Consider the following 25,908-nt stretch of genomic DNA (forward strand, 5'->3'; position numbering starts at 1 on the left):
ACTGGAAGGGAAGTTCTTACTTGATGCTAAACAACAAAGGATCCTTCTTCTCTGGCCATGGGAACGGCTAACACCAACTCTCTTCTCTCGGGTTCTTAGACACAGTCCCCAAAGGCCCCTCTCCCTGTGGCTTCACTCATGCAGCCAGTGTTTTCTCCTTCAGCTACCCACTCCTCACCCTTCCTCAGCTTCCAGACTCCACAGCCTCTTACTGATGGACGTACCCTACCTTCTTGGCATCATCTTCTTTAAGGATGACCCCAGGTAAACATTTCCCTCAAGTTCCTCAGTAGGTCCTTGGTATACATGCCTTTTGACGTGCCATCACTTAGAAATGTAGTCATTCACTTCCCTAGAGGCTCAGCCATTGGTGTCATGTTTGGCAGGCCACATCAAACTCCTGAAGTATGAGTTGAGCATCTGGCCACTATTCTCCCCAAAACTGCTCTAAAATCACACTGCTCCCACTGACAGCTCCATCACTCCATTTAAAGATGTAAGACTCACAGTGTAACTCACTCAAAGAATCCTTCTCACAAAATCTTCTTTCCACAGCCACCCTTTTTTTTATTCATGTAGAATATAAGAATTATATAATTCATTTCTCCAAATTTCCTTTGAAAATCCATAGCTTGAAAAAAAACCCACAATCTGTAGCTTGGTCTTTTGTCTTCCTTCTGGATAGGGCAGCAATGGCAAAATAATTATCTCAGCTGAGCAGCAGAAAGAACTACATGCCCCAAAGAGGTAGTGGTAGTATTAGCAGAAAGGATTTCCCTATGAATGTATGAAGTAGTCCCTAAGGATTCCTGAAAATTACCAGGTATGAACAGTGACTTTAGGGGTCTGGATATCATATAATCTGAGGATTGGGATAGTCAGCTAGTAAAAGATGAACTATTACTGTTGATACAATTTCATTGATGCTCAAAGTCTGGGAAGAGCTATATAAATTCAATTTGCTGAAACAGAACAATAATAAATTCTCAATTATGCAAATCAATGAAGGCCACAAATTACCCTAAGTTTTATCTATTGGATATTGAAACTAAGTAATTCAGATAATTATCAACCATTTTCTAATGACATTGTCCCTAAGACAACATTAAAGTTAATTTATATATACAGAGTATATCTGTCCAAGTTGGGAGGTAGATGAGTAGGGAGGGAGTAAATGTACTCAGAAGTACTCTGAGTTGCAGGATGATCAGTCTATGATTTCAAAATCAAATTACACAAAGGCCACGAAATGCATGACATACCTATTCACTAACCACCTGATTCATGTGTTTCCCTAACAGGAACTTATATGATGTATCCCACACCATGCCACAAAGATATTTCCTTAAAATTCTTTGCACAGAATCATTGAGACCCTGGCATAAAGGTTAGATGAATTCCTTAATATCACACTCTCAAGAATACATACAAAGAGAGACAGACAGTAAGAGCCAGAGACAGAGGAAGGAAGAGAGGGGGAGACAGAGTAGGGGGGACACCAGCGTTTTGCCAGCTAGAATATACAATGACTCCATCACTTAGACTTGGGAATCCTAAGCCTCTAAGGTAGAGTTCAAATACTAGCAAAGTAAAACATTTGACCACAACCCAAGCCCACCACATGGTTTCCCTCATCCTATTATGCACAGAGCTCTCTAGCAATGTTGAGCATTTCAAAACAAACAAACAAACAAATAAATAAATAAATGAAGACTAGGTTTTCAAAAATAGCTGCCTAAATTGAAGCCATAAACACATGCACACTGAATGTGTACATATGCCCACACACGCTGGACTTAGAAAGACCACAACAAAAGAAAGAAAAAATCTGGGAGTGGCATTTCCAAACAGATTTAAGGACCATGCTAAAAAAAAAAGAAAAAAAAAAAAAAGATTTAAGGACCATGCTGAATAATAGATATACATCTTCCTTTCACCCAAGTAGAAAGATCTGCACATGCAGCAAATACAATATGAGAGAAGCAGCAGCACCCATTCATATTTTTTCCTGTCCTTAGATAACACAAGCCAGATGCCAAGATCCAAATATTTTTTACATACAAATTAAGTATTAATGGAATAGGAAATGTGCTTTTCCTGAATAAAAATTTTGTTGTTTTTATTTGGATAGCTGACCTAAGCAAAACACTTTAATGCCATTACATCTAATGGTTTTAGCTTACATTTTCCAAATACTAAATAGGAAATTTTCAAATGCCATATTAAGTTAAATTACAGTTGTGTCAACCCCTTATATTATTAAAGGTTAAGAGAATGAACATCCAACTGGTTAGAAACAAGGTATCATATGAGAAATAAACACAAAACCTAATATGAACACAAAATATCATTTGAAACCAGTTCTACAATATTTAACAATTATTAAAAGTAAGGAGCTAGTCTATACCAGTTGATTAATTATGAAGTATTTCAACTTTCTCGGAGCTATTCATTCTTAATTTTATGAAAACAATGCTCCAAAGTTTATCCAAAAGCACTTCCGTTACTAATATTCTTTCTCATGATTACTGTGCAATACTCCCAACCCTATTAACTGTTTTCCTTTGTTTCTCTATTAGTTCTTTATACACACATCCACTCATAATAGTGATTAAGCCCAGCTGTGCTCTGTGCTAAGGCTTCGGAAACAGGTAATACAGCCTCAAGCAGCCTATAGCTTAGAATGGGAAACAAATAAGAACGAGGCAAATGTGCAATAGGGGTACAAATTATTCAAAACTTCTCATATTTCAAAAGGTTTTCACAGACATTTGAGGTTATACATAACTCATGGAGTAGGGAGAAAAAATCCGAGTATTAGAGCCTGGACTCCAAAGTTAAATCTGCCACTGACAGTTATATCATTGATCAGAGGCACAATCTCAGCTACAATAATGTAAGTCCATAGTCTTTTCTCTACAGTAAGATGGATTTCACAGTTCATGAAGATCTGACAAAGAATTACTATCAGACACTAGTTACTGAATTCATGTGCTTTCTAGATTTGCATTCAGGATTCCAGTATAGCAGCCAGTGCAATATTCTCTATACTCCAATCCTCTGAAATTTTAATGACTCTGTCCTTTCCTTCTCATTTCTTTTTTTTTTTTTTTAAGATTTTATTTGTTTATTCATGAGAGACACAGAGAGAGAGGCAGAGACACAGGCAGAGGGTGAAGCAGGCTCCATGCAGGGAGCCCGATGTGGGACTCGATCCCAGGACCCCGGGATCATGCTCTGAGCCAAAGGCAGATGCTCAACCGCTGAGCCACCCAGGTGTCCCTCCTTCTCATTTCTAAGCTATGTCCTTTAATCTTTCTTATCATCCCCTTCTAGTGAAAAGGACTTAAGTCATTATTAGCCTATGAATGAAAAAATATGAGGGCAAACCTCAAGTAAGCACTATTAAACTTTAACTTGGAATAAAGGGCCAGGGGTAGAGACACAATCTATGAAAGCCCATGCAGAAATGATACCATAAAATACAAAGTAAATAAAAACTATGTATCCTGCGAAATTTCTCACCATTTCTATGGCTTTTCTTCCAAAGGCTGCAACAGCGACAACACTCCCTGTCCATCTTCAGATATACTTAGTGTGTTAAAAGCACAAATATTGTCTTAATTACAACCAGCTCTAATGAACCAGTGGTTAAATTCTTGGCCAAATTATACTCTTATTGTTTTCCAGCAATGCTTGACTTCTTGAAAATCTTTGTTTTAGAATTTTGCTTTTGAAGTTGTCATCAGAATAGCACATTCATTTCAAATACCCTCAAAAATGACATTTATAACTTTAAATGTGGGTGTGGTTCGGGAAAAAATATTGCTAGAAGCGATTCCTTGTTTTGACCAATGACATCATCATAGAAGGAAATGTAGAGCTTCCCAAAGGAAAACAGTACTTATGAATATACATAATGGTGTATATTCTATAATGCAATAATATCAATATTTTGTATTGACAGTCTGCAAGATTAAAAAATTAAGAGTTAATAAAACAGAGGTTTTTCCTGTTAGAAAAATACCTCAGACTTCACTGGCTGTTGCTTAGTTCAAGGGCTTGCAGCACGCCAAAGAAAATATTCTCTCTAGTAATACTTGGATTAAAATAGTGATTTGGGGGTTTGGGCCAATTAAGAGACTAGAGAATTGCAAGCCTTAACCAGACAAGGCCTCTGTGATATAAAGCTGAACCGTATGTGGTGTTAGTTTCTCAATCACATAAATTTGGTGAAGGGAAGCCAGCTAAGGAAGAAAATCTATTGTCATACTGTCTACACTAACTCTAGTTACTAAGAGAGCTCCAAAAAGTCCTTTTCCAGAAAATCCCCTGGAGAAAGAGGTTGTTCACCATCAACTCAGAGAAGCCTGAGGAAAAGGTAGAACAAAAGAAACAACTCTGCGAATTGTCTTTCAGAGTTTACGTAAAAATGAAATGAAATGAGCAAACTGCAGTCCTTGATGTAAAAGAAATATGTTGGTTTCTAATTCTTTCTTCATCAAAAAGATTTTGGTGTGAACCTACTTACTGTCTGGGCTTCCAAGCTTAGGATTTAAATTTAATTTGCTATCGTTTGCTGGGAAGAAGAGAGCTTTGAAACAGTATGGTACTGTGGGGAGATAACCAGACTAAGCATCAGAGTTGGAAAACTGGTGGCTCCAGTCATTGCTATAACTCCCACCAGCTGTGTGCCTGTCACCTATCTGGATGCCAGACTGCTCCTCTATCAAATGAGAGGACTAGCAAACGCTCCACTTCTGAAATCATCTTTCACCCTCACTCACTTTTGGCTAACCAAAAAGATTCATAGTTTTTGTATCATAGACAGGTATGCACAGATAAAGTTATTAATTCATTCTTGGAGGTTAGTTTCTGTTGCTACTAAATTGTCTGAAGATGTCCCACCCTTTGGTCATAAATAATCCCATTTGTGAACTGCAAAAAAGAAAACTGTACACAATGTAGAATGAGACCACACAATCCACATGGGCACAGAGCAAAGCATTTCATAATGATAGAAGATGATTCTTCTGAAAACATCTGGAAGTCTTCAGATTAAATCACCACAGTTCACAGTGTAGATATAATTTAATCATTTCCACCATGGCTGAGGAAATTGAAGGATGAAGAGTTTTCAGAAGGAAATTTGGAAGATTCAATTAACTAATGTTTTGTTCTGTTTTAACATGAAAAACAGCTTGTGGAAAATGACACCAAAATTAATAGTAATCAGTTTTATTTATTACCATTATAAAGGGTGACTAAAAACGTGATGTACTTACCCCACCACCCGCCCCTACAATCCACCAGTGATTCAACAGAAATGTATCTAGGCATTGATGTTAGAAATATAAATGTGAAAAAATACGGAGAAATATTCAACCATCAGAAATTCCTAAGTCTAAAGATACACCCTAAACTTTGCAAATGAACTCAAACTGAATTAAGGTTGTACTTTAAGGAAATTCCAAGTTTTTATTGCAGAGCCAAATTACTGAAAGCATTTGTGTTCTGTGTAAGTAGTGAATTGTGTCCTCAACTCCAACAAGATCAAATGCCACACTCTAGACAGGGTTTTTGACCCTGAGTCCTGTGGAAGGATTACCTCTGGGCAAATGGTAAAGCAACTTCACACTAATGACTGTTTTACTCATACATTTCTCTGCCTCAAGGATAGTCACTGGATATTCACATGGGTAGCATCTCCTATCTAGATTAATAAATCAGGAGAAAAATACAATTTTGCTCTGAAAGTGATTTAAATCTAGAGTCACTAGAAATAAAACCATCATTTACCACTCATGAATTTGGTTTTGATTACAGTAAAATAAGAATGAATACACATACACACTGCTCAAGATGTTCAGTTATAATAAACTATTGCTTCAAGTACATTGAAAGGAAACGTAAATATGTAGGAAGAGACTATCAAGGAGAAACACAAGTTAGTGAAAAAGACAGCTAAGTTGAATTTCTTTAAAGGCAATAAAAGGAGGGATCCCTGGGTGGCGCAGCGGTTTAGTGCCTGCCTTTGGCCCAAGGCACGATCCTGGAGACCTGAGATCGAGTCCCATGTCGGGCTCCCGGTGCATGGAGCCTGCTTCTCCCTCTGCCTAGGTCTCTGCCTCTCTCTCTCTCTCTCTCTGTGTGACTATCATAAATAAATAAAAATTAAAAAAAAAAGATTTTATAAAAAAAAAATAAAATAAAGGCAATAAAAGGAGAAAAGATGTCTGCTGTTTCTTTGGTTTTCTTTTTCTTTTTTTTTTTTTTTTTTAATTATTTATGATAGTCACACAGAGAGAGAAAGAGAGGCAGAGACACAGGCAGAGGGAGAAGCAGGCTCCATGCACCGGGAGCCCGACGTGGGATTCGATCCCGGGTCTCCAGGATCACGCCCCGGGCCAAAGGCAGGCGCCAAACTGCTGCGCCACCCAGGGATCCCTCTTTGGATTTCTTTTACTTGATTTTTTTTTTAAGGGGGTAGGGAAGGAATATAACTTGCCTAGACACACAAACGCTAATTTAAAGCCACATTTTACTCCTACTGATAGAACAATGGGAAGATTATTCCTCATTTTGAACAGGCTGCCAAAAGTCATGCTACTTCTCCCTTCCCTCAACAGCTCACCAGCACTTGAAATTTGATTTTCTGGAAACTAAGAGATAGCATTTCCAAACTACAAAACAAAGCCTTGCTCTAGTCATATTTCCCATTTCTTTCCCTTGCCTACACTTTGCTCCATGAGACAAACCTCTTTACTATTTATATATATCAACAGGTTCCCTGCTTACTCAGGGCCTTGGCTCCTCCAACCTGAAAGAGCCTAGAGTCTACCTGTTTTCTCTAAACCAAAATCCACCCAGTCTTGGTCACCACAAGGTCTGAGTATTTCATTCTATACCCATCTCTTTCAACCTCTAAGATTCCCCTTTGTACTTAACATCACAGTTCAACAAATCAGTGTTTTCTAAATGCTTCATGTTTACACTGGGCTTTTCTATATAAGTTGACAGTAAGCCTTACCCCAAGGCTAAGTCAGATCCTTTTCTCACATCTCTCCAGAGAGCTGGAAAAAAAAACCATTTAATTTAAAACAAACAAAAACCTAATGACTGAATACTTCTGTTCCAGAACAGACTTGGGTACATTTGTTACAAACATATTCCTGGATCATAAAGTGAACCTTTATGCACTAAACCAATACTGAAATTAACAACTACATTGATATTTCAAAATGAAGATGCACCCTTCAAAATAATATATTATTTTGCAATAATATATTACAAAAGTAATAAAGTAACCACTCCATGACTCTACCTACTAAAAAAATGTGAAACTGTGCTCATGGTTCCAGTCTACTATTATGGAACTCTTCTTTTTCTTTTCTTCTTTTTCTTTTCTTTCTTTCGTTCCTTCTTTCATTCTTTCTTTCTTTCAAATAAAACCAAACTATTACTATACAATGCATAAATATAACAGCACAAACTGATTCATTAGCTATAATAATGATTTAACAATTTGCCTTCTTAAAATGGAGAGTCTTCTTAAAGAATGATTTGATTCAAGTTTTATCTTTTTAAAGTTTACTTATTTTTATCATTTTTTAGATGGGGGGAGGGACAGATGGAGAGAGAGAGAGAAAATCTTCAGCAGGCTCCACAGCCCATTGTGGAGCGTGACTCCAGCCTCAATCTGAGGACCCTGAGATCATGACCTGGGCCAAAATCAAGAGTTGGACTCGACCAACTGAGCCATCCAGGCACCCATTAAAGTCTCTTTAAAACTTTCCAAAGAAATGTAAATAGATGCTTTCTTATTCTCTTGGTAACATTACAAATGGCGGCAAAGCACATTCAAGAGACCCTCTGCAGATGAGAACACCAAGTGACATGATTTAACAACTGGGCAAATACTGGCCTTTGCAGCCTTGAAACATATCAAGGACATCACATAGTGACTTTGGTCTTCATCTGTTTCTGGCTTACCCTGTTCTAACTCTACCTTGGAATACCTAATAACCCAGAAGTAGGAGTCAATATGGGGTCTGTATTCAAAAAATGACAAATGCCAGGGATGGAAGAGCAGTACTAAAACTCAAGAGGAATATTCTTAATATTCTTAAATCAAGAATTCCTGAATATCAAAGAGGGGATAAAGTAGTTCCTGGGCTTAAAAATCAAGCTATTCATGTTCTAACCTTAAACCCCTTCATTATTCTGCATTTGGATATAGATTTGAAAAGCTCCATAGTAATCTGATTTTATTTAAAAAATAATTATACAGACTTATGTAGCCTGTACTGTTCTAAGAGTTTTACAAATACTAATTCAGTTAATTCCCATAATTATTCTACAGTGGGAAGGTTGTTATTCTATTATTAATGAGGAAACTGAAACATATACATGTTACAGTCATGTGCCCAAGGTCATACACAGCTAATGAAGGGCAGATCCACTTATTTCTAATTCTATGTTTTTAACCATTATGTTATGCACCCTCTCCTAAAATATCCCAAGCAAAACTCAACACATTTCCCCACTCTCCCCCATTCAGCCTTACCTCCACCTACACTGCCATTCTCAGAGTAACTTACTGCCACATCCATCTCTTTTGTCTCTGATGCCCTTCACTCCCACACAATCAGGTGCCTCTTCCATTCTATTTCCACACATTCTTTGCTTCCACCTCTCACTCTCTCCAACTATAATGATAGTAGACCTATCATTTAGGACCTCATTTCCTCTCAGCATTAATACAAAGGCCTTATATCACTACCAATAAAATAGATTTATTCAGTATACATTTATTAATCCAGGTCCCTTGCTAATGTTATTAATGCAAAAATGAATCAAAGCCCTGCTTTTGAGGGAGTAACATACCAAGTCCTCCACCTCTAATGACGTAACTTATAAACACTCACTGAAGTTCTACTACTGTCTTCTGAACTATGTCCAAACTCTTTATCTAACTTCTAGGTTTTCTATAACATGGATTTTTTTTTTTTAATTCTACCCTTATCACTCAAACCAAGTTTTTCCCTCTAAAGCAACTCATGTTGTCACATCCCCTAATATGTGCTCATGTTCGCTTTCCTATTGCAGTGCTTTTTCTGCCACCTGTATACGGTCATGTGGCTGAAATTTTAACCAACTGTCAAGGATCAGCTTTCTCAGATAGTCCCAACCAGACAAAACTTTCCACAAAGCAAAGAACCATACCACCTTGAGCTTGAACCAGGACACACAGGACTTATCAGTCTGCCTTGTATTTTCCTGTTTACAAACAAGTTCTAATTTACAAAAGCACAATTAAATTTTATCCTTTTGAGGAATACATTCTCCAATACTCACTCCAGGAACAGGTAGCCCAGCTGAACAGTCCTTTTCTCTCTATACTTCACATCTGTCACTTGACATTAGCTTTCCTCCTCTCCTCTTCTTCTCCACCTGCTGTTGCTGGCATATGTCATTTAAGACCTGGTACAAATGCTAGTCTCTTCCACAAAGCCTTTCTAAATCCTTTCAATTAAAAGTAATTTCTCCCTCCTCTGAGTTCCCTAACACTTTACCTGTGCAGCTTTTCTTGCTTTCATCAGTTGGTGCATCACTGATGCTACTTACATATATCTCCACCAATAACAGTACCTGGGGAGAGGACACGTCTCTTACTCATTCCCTACAATATTCATTATAGCACAGAGGCCATCAGATGACAAGGATAATGGGTGAGTAATGGGTTAATAGGTGACTGCATTTACACAAGCTAGTCCTGGCTTGGCCAAGAAGCTAACAAAATTAAAGGGAACCAGATAACTCTAGAAGAAGGAGGGTGGCAGAAACAGGCAGACATGCAGTCAGGGGTAAATCAGCAGGCACACCTAGCCTTTTTCAGGCAGTATAATTCCCTTTGCTTATGGTCTCCCCATGTTAGACCCATTCTTAGTCTAGTGAAGCCAGTATGAATGGTTTGTAACTTATGAAATTACTTCATGAAAGCAATAAATGATATGCCAAGCTGGAATTCTGATGACATTCCTATAGACAGATGATTATAATACTGCTTTGGTTCTATGAACTGTATCAGTACTCACTAACCAAAGACCTCATTCAAGGCCCTGCAAATTGTTGAGGATGAAAACAGCTAGAGAAGCAAGCAGTCTGTTGTGTGCTTTAGAGCTGCACTTCTGCATACAGGTTGGTTTTTCAGTTCTGCTACTTATAAACATCAATACATAGGCCTCAATTTTCCATTTATAAAAGTAGGATAATAGAACTTAGCTCAAACAGTGGATGCAAGGATTAAATAAGAATATGCAAGAGTGTCTGACATCAGAAGAGGTTAAGCAACATTAATTATACAAATATACTTCATCTGAATTCAATTCAGCAACAATTTCCTGAGCTTCAACTTATTACCAAAAAATAACATTTAGGCATTAAAGAGAATAAAGACAAGAAACCACCCCTATCTTGAAAGCTTATTACATCTAGAAGACCAGTAAGCACCCTGAATTAACTATAAATCAGATAACATCAAGGGACATCCTACAAAATACACTAGAAATGGGTCCCCAGTAAACACACTAATCCAGGGGTTCTCAACTGGGGATATCTGGCAATGTCTGGAGACATTTTGGCTTATCTGAGCTGGGGGCATTAGGTCAGAAGTCTCTTATCAGTATTTAGTGCTTGGAGGACAGAGATGCTGAACTTTATCTTTCTTTTGTTCTAGGCCTAGCCCTCTGCATGCTATCAGATTGCTTAACAAGGCAATGATGAAACTCTATGAAGCTACCTAAACTCTCAGTTTTATCATCCATCCACTGTGGATCATCTCACCTCCTTTCAAGCTCCAGTTATAAAATAAAGAGAAGTCTACATGAAAATATTAAACTATTCTCATTTTCTGGATCTGGCAGTAAAACCTTTTAAACATTTGCCTGAAAAAGAACAAAAGGTAAAGAAGATTACTGTTACCTAACTGTTATCAATTAAAATAACGAACCTTCAAATGACTGAATTATCCAGTGTATAAACATACCTTAGATTATACGCTTGTTACCAAAACAATCATCATTCTTGATCATTTAACAACTTAAAACACGTAGAGAGAGAGAAAAAAAAGGTGATGTTTGGCATTTTCTGCCCTACCATAATGTATGTTCTTCATCAGTGTCTTCTGAAATACGGTTTCCTGTTACTTTAAAACATTCATTGACCTTTTAAATTCATGGATATAAAGCATACATACGTGCCCGCCCCAAACCCCAAAGTTGTCACACCCATTAGGATGGCTTCTGTCAACAAATCAGGAAACAGCCAAGTGTTAGGGGAGATGTTAAGTAGGATATAGAGAAATTGGAAGCTTGTGCACTGGTGGTTGGATTGTAAAATGGGGCTGCTTCTGTGGGTAACATGTGATGGCTCCTCAAAAAATTAACAGGGACTGAAAGAAGGGTCTCGAAAAGATATTTTACACACCCACATGCATACCAGCATTATTCACCATAGGCAGAAGGTGCAAACAATCCAAGTATCCACCAACAGATGGATAAACAAAATGTGAAATATACACACACATAGGATTATTCTTTAGTCTTAAAAAAGGAAATAAATTCCAACACATACTACAACATGGACAAACCTTCAGGGCATTACGTGAAGTGAAAGAAGCCAGTCACAAAAAGCAAATATTGTATGATTCCACTTACATGCAGTATCTAAAGTAGTTAAACTCATAGAAATAGAAAAGTAGAATGATGGCAGTCAGGAGTTGAGGGGAGGGGAACTGGGGAGTTGTTTAATGGGCACAGAGTTTCAGGTTTGCAAGATGATAAAGTTCTGCAGACTGGCTACACAATAATGAATATACTTACTACTAAACTGCACACTTAAAAAATGGATAAGATGGTAAACTAAATAACGTATATTTTACCATAATTTTTGAAAAACACAAAGTTGTTAATATATTTTTTTCAAAGTTGTTAATATTAATGTCACTCTTAGGTATTCTCTTCATGGAACCACTATATTCATTATATATTTACAATTTTGTCAACTAAACTTCACCACTTTACTTAATACTCTCATTCTCAGTATAATCTCATCCAACCTCCAGTGAATTTAAATACCACTTATATATTGATGATTGCCAAATTTCTTTGATAGCCCTGACTTCTCCTGACTCCTTACTCAACAGGTCCAGCTGACTGGCTAATACTTAAATATGTCTGAAATGAAATTCTGGAGAATACCCACTATACATACCTGTCCCCCACCATGATCACTCCACCTAAAGATCCCTATCAGGATAAAAAACTGAGATAAGTGGTTTTCAGCAGGTTGGCTTTGCCCCCTAAGGGACAAAATGTCTGAAGACATTTTTGGTTGCTGTAACATGGCAGTGGGGGCGGTGGTGTGGGGTTAGGAATACATGAAGAGTGTAGAGGCCAGACAAGTCTCTAAACATGATACAATGCACAGGACTTGAAGTCCCTCACAAAAATTTATCTGGTCCAAAATGTCAATAGTACTGAGGTAGAGAAACCACTCCTATGAAACATAGTGGCCTCATCTCTCCCACAATCCATAGTTGATCAATCACCAAATCCTACTGGTATTATCTACACATAAGCCAGAATCTGATCACTTCTACCACTTTCATCCGGATGCAAGACACCATAGTCTTTTACCTAATGAAATAACCCAAGTAGCCTCCTGAGTGGTATCCCCAGTTAAGAGGTAAGTATTCAGTCTTATTCTCTATCGTCTGTAGTCAACGTAACAGTCAGGGTAATCCTTTAAAATTGTTGATCAGTTCCTGCCACTCTTCTGCTGAAAGACCCTTCCATAGAACAAAAGTCCAGCTCCTTGCAGGACCCTCCATACTCTTCACATCCCCCCATCACTCCACTCCATCCCACCTCACCTCTTCTCACTTTCACATTTGCTCCTTTGCTTTAACTGTATTGGCTTCTTCTAAGCTGTTCCTTAAATACCCCAAATACTCTCCAGCCTCAGGGTCTTTGCACTTGATACTGAGTTCTGTGAGCTCCTCTAAAAGCACTCCCTTCAGAGACTTGCAGGACTAACTGCTCTTTCTTTTGTCTGGTCTCTGCTTCAGTGACCATAATCACTGAAGTCTCCTCTGACTACCCTACATTAAAACACACTTATAACCCTCCAATTACACACCTACACCATTAAAACAAGCCTCACCACCTATCCTCCTTTACCTTTATTTTTCCAGAGTACCTATAACTATCTGGTAATACACACTGACTCACTTATTTGGTATGTCTATCTCTGCCAACTAGAAGACAGAAACTTTTTGCCCACAGCTCTGTACTCAGCTCCTGGAGATCAAAATATATTTGAATAAATTGTTGAAATAGTTGGGAAAGATAGTAATGTAGAAAGTTATAGAATTATTGTTTTGTAAATAAAAATTAAACTATGCTATGCATACTGGTCTACAGCTGCTTTCCTATAAAGGTACCTAAATTCTACAACTTAGAGCTTCGATCTTTCAGCATAAGATATAAGTAGTATCTGAATTAACCTATCATTAATGTGTTCACTATATGAATGCTTATTCTTTCAGAAGGAACTAAAAAGAAATGAGATAGTTCTGGGTTTTGGTGAGGTTGTTGTTTTGATATAAGCTCCACAAATGAGGTACTAAACTTGGAGGTAGTTGTTGACAATGTTCTGTATACAGTCACAGAAGACAATCAAAATGAAAGGCACATAAGCATATATATCCCATCTACTCCATGGATTCCCAGATGTCACTCATTCACATGCCATATCCATGATTTTGGCCATATCCATGTCCCACATTTTATAAACTGATTCACTTCTTCTACTAAGTTTCCTCCAAAGCAATAATTTGTATTAAATCCACATTAAAATAAATATGGAACTACTAAAATATAAGATGTCCATTCATATAATACTTAATATCTAACATATTGCTGGTGGTTTCTGTTCTACACTTTGGGAAAAGCAGAACAGTCTTTATAAAAGAAAGAAAAAAGAAAAAAGAAAAAATCCTAAGGATCTTAGGGCTTTACTTGATGTCATCAATTCACTGGAATTGAGACTTTCTCAACTTTGCATTCTGGTTTCATGTTGACAACAAAAATGCATTTTGTTTGCATCACTTCAGTAGTATTCTATGTGGTGCACAGAAATTACACTGTGGAAGGAATATACAGTGAACAGAATGAAAAATCCCAGATCAGTGGGGATATTTTATTTTGCCATGAGAGACTTTAACAGAAATACAGCAATTACTATGCAGAGCACTTTTCTGCCATATAGCTAGATATGGTTATAGAAATGAAGAGTACACCCGTTTTTCAGTGTTTCTACTGTTGAAATTGTCTGAAAGATCCAAAAGTTTGGCAGATGTCTGGAAATATGGTTAAAGTGAGGTCCTCATAGAGTAACCACATTCCCAAATGAAAAAAGTTAATATACTATCTTTAGGAGCAGCCTGTGGTTTACCACTACACTGGTGACAAGTTAATCAAATTTCTGTAAGTTAGATTGTTACAGTAAATTCTCTTGTCTCTTATATAGTACAGCTGGCTAAAATCATTCCTTTTCACTGATTCACTATGAACTTTTTCTATTTAGTTTTCCTTTAATATCTTAAAATAAAGCTTTATGATTTCACACACAAAAGTCCTGCACATCCTTTGCTGAGTTATTCTTAAGTCATTCTTTTGTTGCAAGTTGAAGTTGTGTACCACAATGTAATTTATGACTATGAACCTGGCTAGACTCTTATTTCTAACAAATTCTGTATAGATTTAGAATTTTCTATGTGAGATAATCATATCAAGAAATGACACAATGAAATAAACTAAATTAAGTCTTACACCTTTTATGCCATTGGTTTTATTTTACTCCACAGACTTGGGCCTTCCAAAACAATATAGAATTTAAGCATGAATAGTGTACATCCTTGTCTGTTTCCTGATTTTTAAAGTGAATGTTTCTACTGTTTGGATGAATGGACATAGTGTTTTCCAAGTCCTGTAAAATTTCAGACACAATGCACTATCATACTATTCTGTTCACAGGACAATGTTAACTGGAAACTTTTTTAAGGCCATTACTATGCTGTAATATCCAAGAGTTGGGTAATTTCCAAATCACAATAATTCCCTTGTGTCTGAAAATAGTCCTAATATTCAAAGGAACACATGCAAAATACTCTGTCCCCTTGGTCCTGAGTGATTGGTCAAGGGTCTTTAAGTGACCTGGACTGAGCCAATCAGAAGAGTTCATTTTAAAGTTGGTTTTCGTTTTTGTTTTTTTAATTTACCAAGGGGAACTAGACAGGCCCCTCCAGAAAGAACTTCTGCAAGGTACAGTGGCAGTGTTTATGACTCATCTTGTGGAGGAAGCCATCTAAGAATGAAGCTGACAAGCAAATGAAAGAGACAAAAAGCCTCTTAGAGGCATCCGAGTCTATAATTCTAGTTGCTCCAGAATCTCACATGCAACATGGATAAATGAAATACCCACAGTGTCTTTACCACCAATTTTCTATTTGCCTTGCAAATGAGTAGCCTGGTTGACACACAAATAACAAATTTCAATGTGAAATAACACAAGGCATCTTGATAAGAATCCACTAACAGACTTTGTATTTCAATTATGAATTCTAAGACAAACGGCAAGTTTCTGAATAATCTGTTACTTTTAATTAATATTATAATTTATGTAAAATATAATAAGCTATTATACTTTGATTTTACAAAATGTTACCATTAAGAGAAATTGGATAAACAATACACCCAATTTCTGTATTATTCTTTATAATCGTGTGTGAATTTATGATTATCTCAGTTTTTTTAAAAAAGCCTTCATTCTCTTTTATCCTGATGGTAATTAAACTTGCGACCTCTTTGGTAGTACATAAACACTGTGACTATGGTTTAATTTTACAAATAAAGACAAAACATTCTGCTCAATGAAGAATACTTCAACCTCTTATTTTTGAGTATCTGGTTAGTCTGTCAGCTGATATTTCCCAACCATTCATAACTTTGTTACATGATTTAAGATTTCCCTTCATGATCTCTTTTACCAATGTTTTTCTAGTCTACTTTACTTCTACTCAGGTTTATTTTCTCTGCCCTATAAAATTAAATGCACCATCCAGGTCTTAAAAAACTTTTGTGGGATTATTATACAATGACATTCTATATACTCATCCTTTATAATATTAAGGTATCTTTGTACATCCTATCAAAAAAAATCAGAACATGGTTTATAAATGTAGGAAAAACTAGCACATCTCCAAGTATATCAATGAGAAATGATGGCCAACATCAGAGTAAAGGTATTTTTGAAAGTACAAAGTAAAAATAGAAAGATTTCAACATGATGTGATGTTAGAAGATAACAAAGTAAAGCAGCCTATACAGCTGAGATAAATGACAGAGACAGGAAGATGCAAGAACTAGAGATGGGAAGAAAGAGATGGGCAGCACAGGGGCTGTGTCCAGCAGCAGGCTATTGTAGCTTATATGAATAGTGACAGCCCTAAGCAACAGAAAACTTCACATCTAAAGAATCATGCCATAGTAGCCAGACAAAAAAGGAAATCTTCAATTCCAGTTTGTATCTTGGCTGAAAAAACAAGTGAAAGTTTTTTTTTTTTTTTATCCAAGTATCCTATTTTAAATTAATTGCTTTTAAAATAGAACTATCTGATAGAAAAGTTCCCTTTAATTCCTTCCATACAGTCAAGGTTGATCTTAAAAAAAAAAAAAAAAAAATAGAGGGATCTTGTGTAACAGAAAAAAACAAAGACTGGATGCCTACTATCAGATATTCATTTATAAATCTTTAAATCTAGGAATTTGACATATACCCAAGAAATGCCAGCTGTGAGAGTGGCATCAATCACACACACGTACACAAAAATAATACCCAGATATTTGTGAAACTGATATTCCAAAATACACATACATAGATTTTTAAATTTGCACCAGCTAATTTCCCTTGGCTGACAGCTAGCCATGACAGCAGTACTTCTAAAAGCAGGTAAACCTTAATTTTACTAAGGAAAACACAACCTTCTTTAAAAAAAAAAAAAAAAAAAGATTTTATTTATTTATTCATGAGAGACACAGTCAGAGGGAGAAGCAGGCTCCATGCAAGGAGCCCAACGTGGGACCCGATTCCGGGTCTCCAGGATCACACCCCAGGCTGCAGGCGGCGCTAAACCGCTGCGCACCCGCGCTTGCCCCACAACCTTCTTTCTAAGTATTCTTTTTCAAGAGCTAATAAGGAACAAGATCATCGAGTCTCATATTTATCTATTTTATCCCTCTTTCTTATACTCTGGGATAGAAATATCAATGAGCAACAAAATAACTAAAAAGCAGCCTGCCAGGGTAGGCTTCACTGTCTGACTACTATATCATGCCTATTAAAAGAAAATTTTAGAATTTTGACAGGGATGCCTGCATGGCTCAGTGTGAGCATCTGCCTTTGGCTCAGGTCATGATCCTGGGGTCCTGGGTTCAAGTCTCGCATCAGGTTCCATGGAGGGAGCCTGTTTCTCCCTCTGCCTGTGTCTCTGCCTCTCTCTCTGTGTCTCTCATGAATAAATAAAAGAAAAATCTCTAAAAAGATTTAAGAAAAATTTTGACAAACATTTCCCTCTAAGTGTCCTAAGTCTTTTTCAATTTAAAATCAAAAGACATAATCCCAATTATGAACACTTTGAAGTATTTTCTGAAATCCTAGGAATTACCCTATTCAAGCCCTTCATACTGAATTAATGAATTTTACTCAAAGAAAGTTTCTCTTATACTGGTCCATAATGAACTTAATCTGAGAAATGATAAATAAGAAGCTGTGATAACTCTCAACAACTACCTTTTCTTTATGTGTAGTATGTGTTAAACACTACTAAATTTTGGTCAATCAATATCATCAGCTCTGTGTATAAAAAAGTACTTTGGGGATCCCTGAGTGGCCCAGTGGTTTAGCTCCTGCCTTCGGCCCAGGGGGTGATCCTGGAATCCTGGGATCAAGTCCCACATTGGGCTCCCTGCATGGAGCCTGCTTCTCCTTCTGTCTACATCTCTGTCTCTCTCTTCTCTCTCTCTCCCTTTCTCTCCCTCTTTGTCTCTCATGAATAAATAAACAAAATCTTTAAAAAAAAAAAAAAAGGACTTTGCACACTTTAAAAAATACAAATGAGTACTAGAACTGTTGATCAACAAAAAATTAAATCTACTAGTGTTGCAGTCATGCTGAATTGTGTTATCTGCCACTTCTCAAGTCTACCTTAGTATTTCACCAAATAATGGAAATCATAGGGAATGTCTGCAATTCAATAAATGTGAAAATCAGAACTTTGTACATGGAGAACATTGAAATGGCTTTTTTAAAAATTTCAAGTGAAATCACAGTATAAAAATATTGGTGTATAGCCCAGAACACCCAAAGTTTGTTTCCAATAAAAGTTAACCTACAATATACCAGAAATATAATCAATAGTCATGCATGTAGAATGTTAGCATACTATGCTTCATTTATCTGAGATAATAAAAGTAACTGGATTACTTCACAGACCATTGGACTTAGTATATAACAGCACCAATGACAGAAACTCAAGGATTAATTGACCTTATCTACTGATGGGTTATGAGCAATGCAAACATTTATGGCAAAAGGAAATCATATTTAATCAAGAAAAATAAGGACATGAAATTTTTGACATTTAAAACATTCTCCAATTCTGTGAATCCTTGATTTGAAGATTGTGATGGGGGTAGGGGAGCAGGTAAGGGGTGGGGGGGGAACTTAAATAGTTCATATTTTGGGGTCCCACATGCCAAAATTTGATGTGGAAAATGTCAATTGGGTGATGGATTGAGTTTTTGATGAAATATATGCCTGTTTAAATATGATGAAAAATGTGAAAATTAATCTAATTTCAAAATGCATAATGCCTGTGCTCGTCCCTAATTTTTGTAAGATATTAAAATAATATACCTAAAACACTCACCAGAGCATCTCACATACTATATTAACAACACATGTTTGCTATTGTTATTATCCAATTTTTAATTAAAACAGAGCCTTAGTTTGTAATATTGTGGATTATGCGAAGGCTCAATAACTGAACAGCCTGGTTTTAAACCCTCGCAATACCACTTATTAGCTATGCGTCTTTGAGTTTGCTCTTCTTTAAATTGGGCATATTAATAGCATACACCTCAGAGGGTTGCTGAAAACAGATTAGTTAAAAATATGAAGCAACCATAGCAGTGCCTGGTACCTTGAAAAGGCCCCAGGTCAGTTACCATCTACAGCCTCCCAACAGAAATATGATACAAACTACATAAAAACTAACACACTTCAGGTGCTCAGTAGTCACATATGACAAGTGTCTAACGTATTAGGTATCACATATTTTTTAAATATCTGAGACTCATAACAACTCAAAATCTTGTGTCAATAACCACCAAGTAATTCACATTTCTAGCACTTTTTTTCTTTTTTAAATAAAGATCTAATTTTGTTGGAACCTAAAGAAGGAAAGGACACGTTTGACTTTATCCTTTATTAATCCTTATGTTGGATTGCTTGTACTTTAGAAAAATGTAAGAAAAGAAAAATAGAGATTTTAATATTCTTATAAAAGAAACAACTGCTAAGGTTGTAAATTTCCCCTCCCAGTCCCTCAAGAATGTTTTTGCTCCAAAGTAATACCCAGACACCTAGCCCAGTTCAGTTTTCATAAAAAAAGACTGATCTGAGCAATGAATAGAAAGAATATAAATCCTGGGAAACCTAAAGCAAAATTTATAATTGACAGAGGTCAAATGTGAATGTTGTGGGTAGTAATGGTTAAAATAAGTAGTTTCTTATGTTAATCAAAATGGAAACTATAAGAAATAAGTTCATCTGTACAAATTCTTCAAGATAAACAAGAGCTAAAATATTCTGAAACAGAGGCTTCCTCAATTGGTGACAAAGATACAACTAAGAAAAAAATGTCTATACTGCTATACACACAGTCCACATGTGTCAAGAGGCAGGGGAAGGGAGAGAGGAGCAGTATAGGACAGGTCAGATCTGGACCCTCCGATCTGAAGAACCCTGCAGTCTCTGGGTCTACATGCTATACCTTTCCCTTCAATATCATCCTACATCTCAGTATAGCCAAGTGAAAATATGAGGCTTTGAGCAAGCAGTCCAAAAGCTTTCTCCTGGTTCTCCTATTTATCTAAATCTCCTTGTTGATTCTATCTCATCTGACCAAAGTCTGGACTCAAGGCACCCCAGGACTCAATCCTCCCACCTCTTCTCGTCTGTCTACACACTCAAAGACTGGATAATCTCATACATTCCCATAGCTTTAAATCTCCTGTACGTGTCAGCAACTACAAAATGTACGTGTTCCCCTGAACTCCAGATTCATATATCCAGCTGCTCCCTAGACAAGGTGACTTAGATAGCCAAGAGGCACCTAAATAGATTCAAAATCATAACTATTTTTCCCTATCTCTTCCTTCACCTCAGTAAGTGTCAGGATCCTCTACCAGCTGTATTATTTTTCTTTTTAGCACACTCAACACCAACAGAAATCATTTGTTTAATGTTTGCCCAGTAGAATGCAAGCTGCATGACAGCAGGTATTTCTGTCACAATACACAAGGATTAAAGGGCACTAATTTAGGCTATATGGAAAATGCAGACCCCCAGTGGAGTATATGAGCTCAAGTCTGAATGACAAGATGGAACCAGTCTTGAGAGGATATGGATCAGGACAAGGCAGAGAAAGGACAAGTGCAAAGGTTTAAGTCCAAAAGAAGCTTGTAGCAACACATTTAGGGGAGTAGAAAGAAAGCCAGTGGGGAAAGAGAACAAGGAACGAGAGGGTGAGTATTGAGAAGGAAAGATGTGGTTCCAGGGTCTCAGAGAGAGGGAATGTCAAATCCAAAGGCCTGAAGAGTCAAATTCAGTGTTTCAATACAAATAACAAAAAAGAGGTTACCACGATCTCTTTTGGAAGGCCTCAAATGAGGATTCCATGGCTCCCTAGGATGTTCTCTTTGTATGTTAGTATTTATTCAAATTAATTTTGAATACCCTGGACTAAAATGGTAGTGTGTGCACAGCTAAGTTACTGTTGATGCAAAGTACAGAGCAGTTCCTCTAACGGTCTAGAAACTAAAACTTGTATGGCTCAGATGCCCCTCCTTGCACTGGGGACAGACTGAGTCTTTATAACAGGACATCTGACCTAGGGCATCTCTAATCATTTAAGTGCTGTATTCTATGGGGAAAAATTCTAACATTTCAAATAAAGATGCACTTAAAATAAAAAAAGAGCCCATGCTACTCATCAATACCAATATCCTCACTGTAAGTAATCAGTATTATACTAAGGCCATCATAAAGGACTACTAAATTACTTCTTATATTTGAGGTAGATGTCAGTCAACATCTTGAAAAACTGCATCCTGGAAGATGTTTTTTCCAGCAAGAAGTGAGAGGATAAACATACCCTCAAAAGTTTCTGAAATGGATATTTCCTATTACTATCTCTGAGTCACTTTGTTGTCACATTAAAACTATGCATTTTTAGTTGGCAATAGTGGAATTTTTTTTTAAGATTTTATTTATTTGAGACGGAGAGAGAGAGAGAGAGAGAGAGAGAGGCAGAGACACAGGCAGAGGGAGAAGCAGTCTCCATGCAGGGAGCCCGACGTGGGACTCGATCCCAGGACTCTAGGATCATGCCCTGGGCCAAAGGCAGGCGCTAAACCACTGAGCCGCCCAGGGATCCCCGGAATTTTTTAACTCAATATTTCAAGTTAGTAAGAAGCTATAAAGAGATACCATTTCTTCAAAAAACAATATTTCTTTGGTTTTTTTTTTTTTTTCTGCAAACAACTTTTAGGTTATCTATATGATGTATTCATCTTACTAAGTATGGTAAATCACTGGGAACAAGAGAATTTGATTAAACTGTTAGGTGTCTATGTAGTCGCTGTTCTAACATACTTATATTTTGGTCAACTCCAAATAATATATAATAAATCAGGACTTATCACTGAAAAAAAACATAATTAAATGACTATCAATTACAGAACTCCTTTATACTCTTAGTACACTTAAAATATTCTGCCTCCTAAATGAAATACTAATTTTTAAAAGAAAAATTCTTCAGCACATCTTTGCACAAAATCTGGCCTCTCAGCTCTTTTTACTGCTCAGTCCATGGCTCTGGGTACTGCTTGAAAAATCCAGGAAAGCATGGTAATTAGTCTTCCCTTGACATATTTATGATGTTCACCTTAATGGCTCATTATCATGAACCCATAGTCCCTTTTCTCTTATATAAGAGAGATTATATAAGTGCTCTTATATAAGTGCTCCTTCTTGGCTTTCTAAACTATTTCTATGAACTCCTCTTACAGCAGATGAGCACGTCTTCCTGACACTATTGCCCCCTGTCCAAACAACTTACTACCCAAAGTTCCACATTTCACCTGATGCTCTTTCTTCCCTCCCATCTCAGAGGAAGGACCTTTCCCCTGCTATCTAACAGGTTTCTTCAATGCTATAGGAACATTTCTTTAGCTCTTTTTACTCTTGTAAACTACAACATACTTTCCCATATTCTTTAAATACATTTTCTAAAATTATAGCCCATGCTAGTTGGCCTATCATTCTCCTGAACTACTTGCATAGGATTTGAAAAACCACCTCACTCAACCTGATTATACATTCCTCTGGCCTCCACACCATCAACAACTTTATTTTCACATCTTCCTAACCACTTTTTCCCATTCTCATTACCAGCTCTTCTCTGGGCCATAAGACACCTTCTACTTACATCTCCCCATCAAACTTGGACTTCTATTGCATAGTTCATAGAACTGGAGTGAGGATTATGCATAAAGTACTTGAAAGTGTACTTTTCAGTCTTAAGACTCCAATCAAATTTACCTCCATTAAAAAAGCTTTCTGTGACTTCCCCAGAATGGGTCAGTCTCCCACAATGGCTTATATGTATCTAACCGCTACAAATGCTTTATAACAATCCTACTGGATATGTACCACTATTTTTCCCATATACAAATGGAAAGCCAGGGTCACAGAGGCCTTCAAAGATACTTAAACAAAATGGGTACAAATTATATTGGTAAATGAATAAATGTATTATGAACAACTATGCTCTGATGCTGTCACATAAATTTTTTTTTTAAAGATTTATTTATTTATTCATTCAGAGAGAGCGTGATAGAGGCAGAGACACAGGCAGAGGGAGAAGCAGGCTCCATGCAGGAAGCCCGATGTGGGACTCGATCCTGGGTCTCCAGGATCACACCCCGGGCTGCAGGCGGCGCTAAACCGCTGCGCCACCGGGGCTGCCCTGTCACATAAATTAATACATCAACCTACAACGCTTTCCCCATTCTTCCAAACCAAGCAAAATTCTCTCAGCCCTTAAAACCCAACTGAAATATACCTTTTGAAGAAAGTTTCCTCAACACTTAAGGAAAAAGAAAAAGAAAAAGAAAAAGAAAAAGAAAAGAAGGAAAGGAAAGGAAAGGAAAGGAAAGGAAAGGAAAGGAAAGGAAAGGAAAGGAAGAAAGGAGAAATTAAGAAAGGAAGAAAGGAAGAAAGAATACGAAGACAAGCCCTCACGGAAAGCCTCCCCTGCCTCCCTCCCAGTCCTAACGCATCCCCTCCCCCAAAGACCGCAAGACGACCGAGACCTCCAGCCCTCTCACCCGCCCTCCTCCTCGCACCCCCCCCCCGAAAGAAAGCCCTCCCTCCCCTCGTCTCCCTCCCCCCCCCCTCCCTCCCTACCTCCATCCTCCCGAAAGAAACCTAAAAGAAAGAAGAAAAAAGAAAGAAAGAAAGAAAGCAAGCAAGCAAACCAGTCTCCTGCCAACATGCTGGCAAAATTATTTGCTCCTTCCATGAATTGTCTTTAATACTTAGAAGGTCTGGGTGATGGGCAATAAGGAGGGCACTTGATAGGATGCACTAGGTGTTATACTATATGTTGGCAAATCAAACTTCAATAAAAAGATAATAATACTTAAAATGTATCTTTATTATAACACTGAAGCTTTTTAGAAGTTTACTCAATTAGAGTAAATTAAAAATTCAGTATCTTTGAAAGAAATGGAAAGCAAAGTGAAGATGATTTACATCTGATGAACAAATGAGATAAAGAGAAATAGTGTATCTCATTAGCAGTAACTGATAATCATACTCAGAAATATCTTCTGTAACATTTAGTACACGTTTCAGATTATAAGGTCTGGTATAGATCAGTCTAATTCAGAAGGTCTCATCTTTCTTCTAGTATGTTCAAAGAAAGCTTTATTCTTAAAAAAAAAATGGGGAAAGGACTTACCAGTCTCCTCCTTTCTTCTTCTACTGCAATGAGTAATCTTGCAAATTCTTTTAGTGACTGAGCTATTTAGAAGATTAAAAAAAAAAAAAGCATTAACCTCCTTTCATTGCTAATAACTAATTGCACAGGAATAAATACAATGAAGCTAGTTATAAATATGTATATATTTTGTGGTTTGAGGTTTCTATAAGCATAGAACAGTATACACAATAGGATCTCAATGACTAATAACTATAGATAACAGATATTTGTGCACTGCAGATAAAAGTTTTCTTCAAAGACACAAGGGAAATACAGTTATGCATGTAATGTCTAAAACTTAAATTAATAAATAAAAGTTTATTATTGAAATTGCACATTCTAAACAGAATACTACAAATAATGAATATATTAAATCTCTAAGAAGCAATAAATCCAATACTATTCTGGTATACTTAGTAGCTGAGTAATGCAACATCTCCCGCTGACTTCTTTCTAGAAGCTCAACAGCTATAGATATTTAAGACAGATTATATATTCTGTGTTACTCTAATATCAAGGTAGTACTTGGGTCGTGGTCAGAAGGACTCTTAGCATTAGTATTTGGGGAGTTTGTTAGAAATGCAGATTCAGGCCTCACCTTAGAATCTGCACTTTAATAAGATCTTCAGGTAATCCATTTGTATATTAAAGTTGAGACACACTGCTTTATTTTTTTTAAGTTTTTATTTAAATTCCAATTAACATGCAGTGCATTATTAGTTTCAGGTGAACAATTTAATGATTCAACACTTACATACAACCTTTGGTGCTCATTACAAGTTCAGAAAGCTTTAGCTTTCTAAAGCTATCTGAACTCAAATCTCTCCGGCTTGGGAAAAGTATCAAATAAAATATTGAATACTCAGAGACGCTGGGAGAATAAATCAATAAACAAACATGAAGTTACGATAGCATATTCTTTAAACATGCCTAGTCCCAAATGGCAGTTGTAAAACCATAATTCATCCACATCAATATCTATATAATTACTATAACTAAAGTTAGAATGTTTTGATTATAAAACAAAACAAACATGAATACAAAAATTATTTCTATTTAGGCTTTGAACTTTCACGTCTAAGTCTTTATTCTTTAGGCTCCCTCCCATTTCTTTCACCCATACCAATATTGAAAACATTCTGTAAGACCAGAAGTCTAATAAGTCTGGAATAAATCCTACAATAAAAGAAAGTAAGTGAGGAAAATAAATCAAGAGTCTTATAACAGAACTTACTAAGAAAAAGAATGTTTTCTATTAGAGAATTTAAAATCACAATCTATGGTTTTTCCCTCCACTCTTTTTAAAATTACTAGGCTTACACTAACTAACCTGGTTTAAAATGCTATCCCTATGATTACTTCATGTTGGATTTTATTCACAGCTGCCAAGAGAAATCAAGGGTTACCTAGGAGACTAAGATTAATCTGATAAACACATTAATGGTCTTAGAGTAAAT

At 36.7% G+C, this 25,908-nt stretch overlaps 1 protein-coding gene across 7 annotated transcripts in view; it reads right to left on the reverse strand.

The window, feature by feature from the left end:
- Positions 1-25,908, reverse strand: part of ARHGAP42 (Rho GTPase activating protein 42) — a 287,856-nt gene that overhangs the window by 170,800 nt on the left and 91,148 nt on the right. For all 7 annotated transcript variants that reach the window (XM_038568209.1, XM_038568211.1, XM_038568212.1 and 4 more), the window contains one exon: positions 24,431-24,492. In XM_038568209.1, coding sequence (XP_038424137.1) covers positions 24,431-24,492 — 62 coding nt within the window. The remainder of the gene's footprint in view (positions 1-24,430; positions 24,493-25,908) is intronic.

Source organism: Canis lupus, chromosome 21 (genome assembly GCF_011100685.1).
Source record: "Canis lupus familiaris isolate Mischka breed German Shepherd chromosome 21, alternate assembly UU_Cfam_GSD_1.0, whole genome shotgun sequence".
Taxonomy (NCBI): domain Eukaryota; kingdom Metazoa; phylum Chordata; class Mammalia; order Carnivora; family Canidae; genus Canis; species Canis lupus.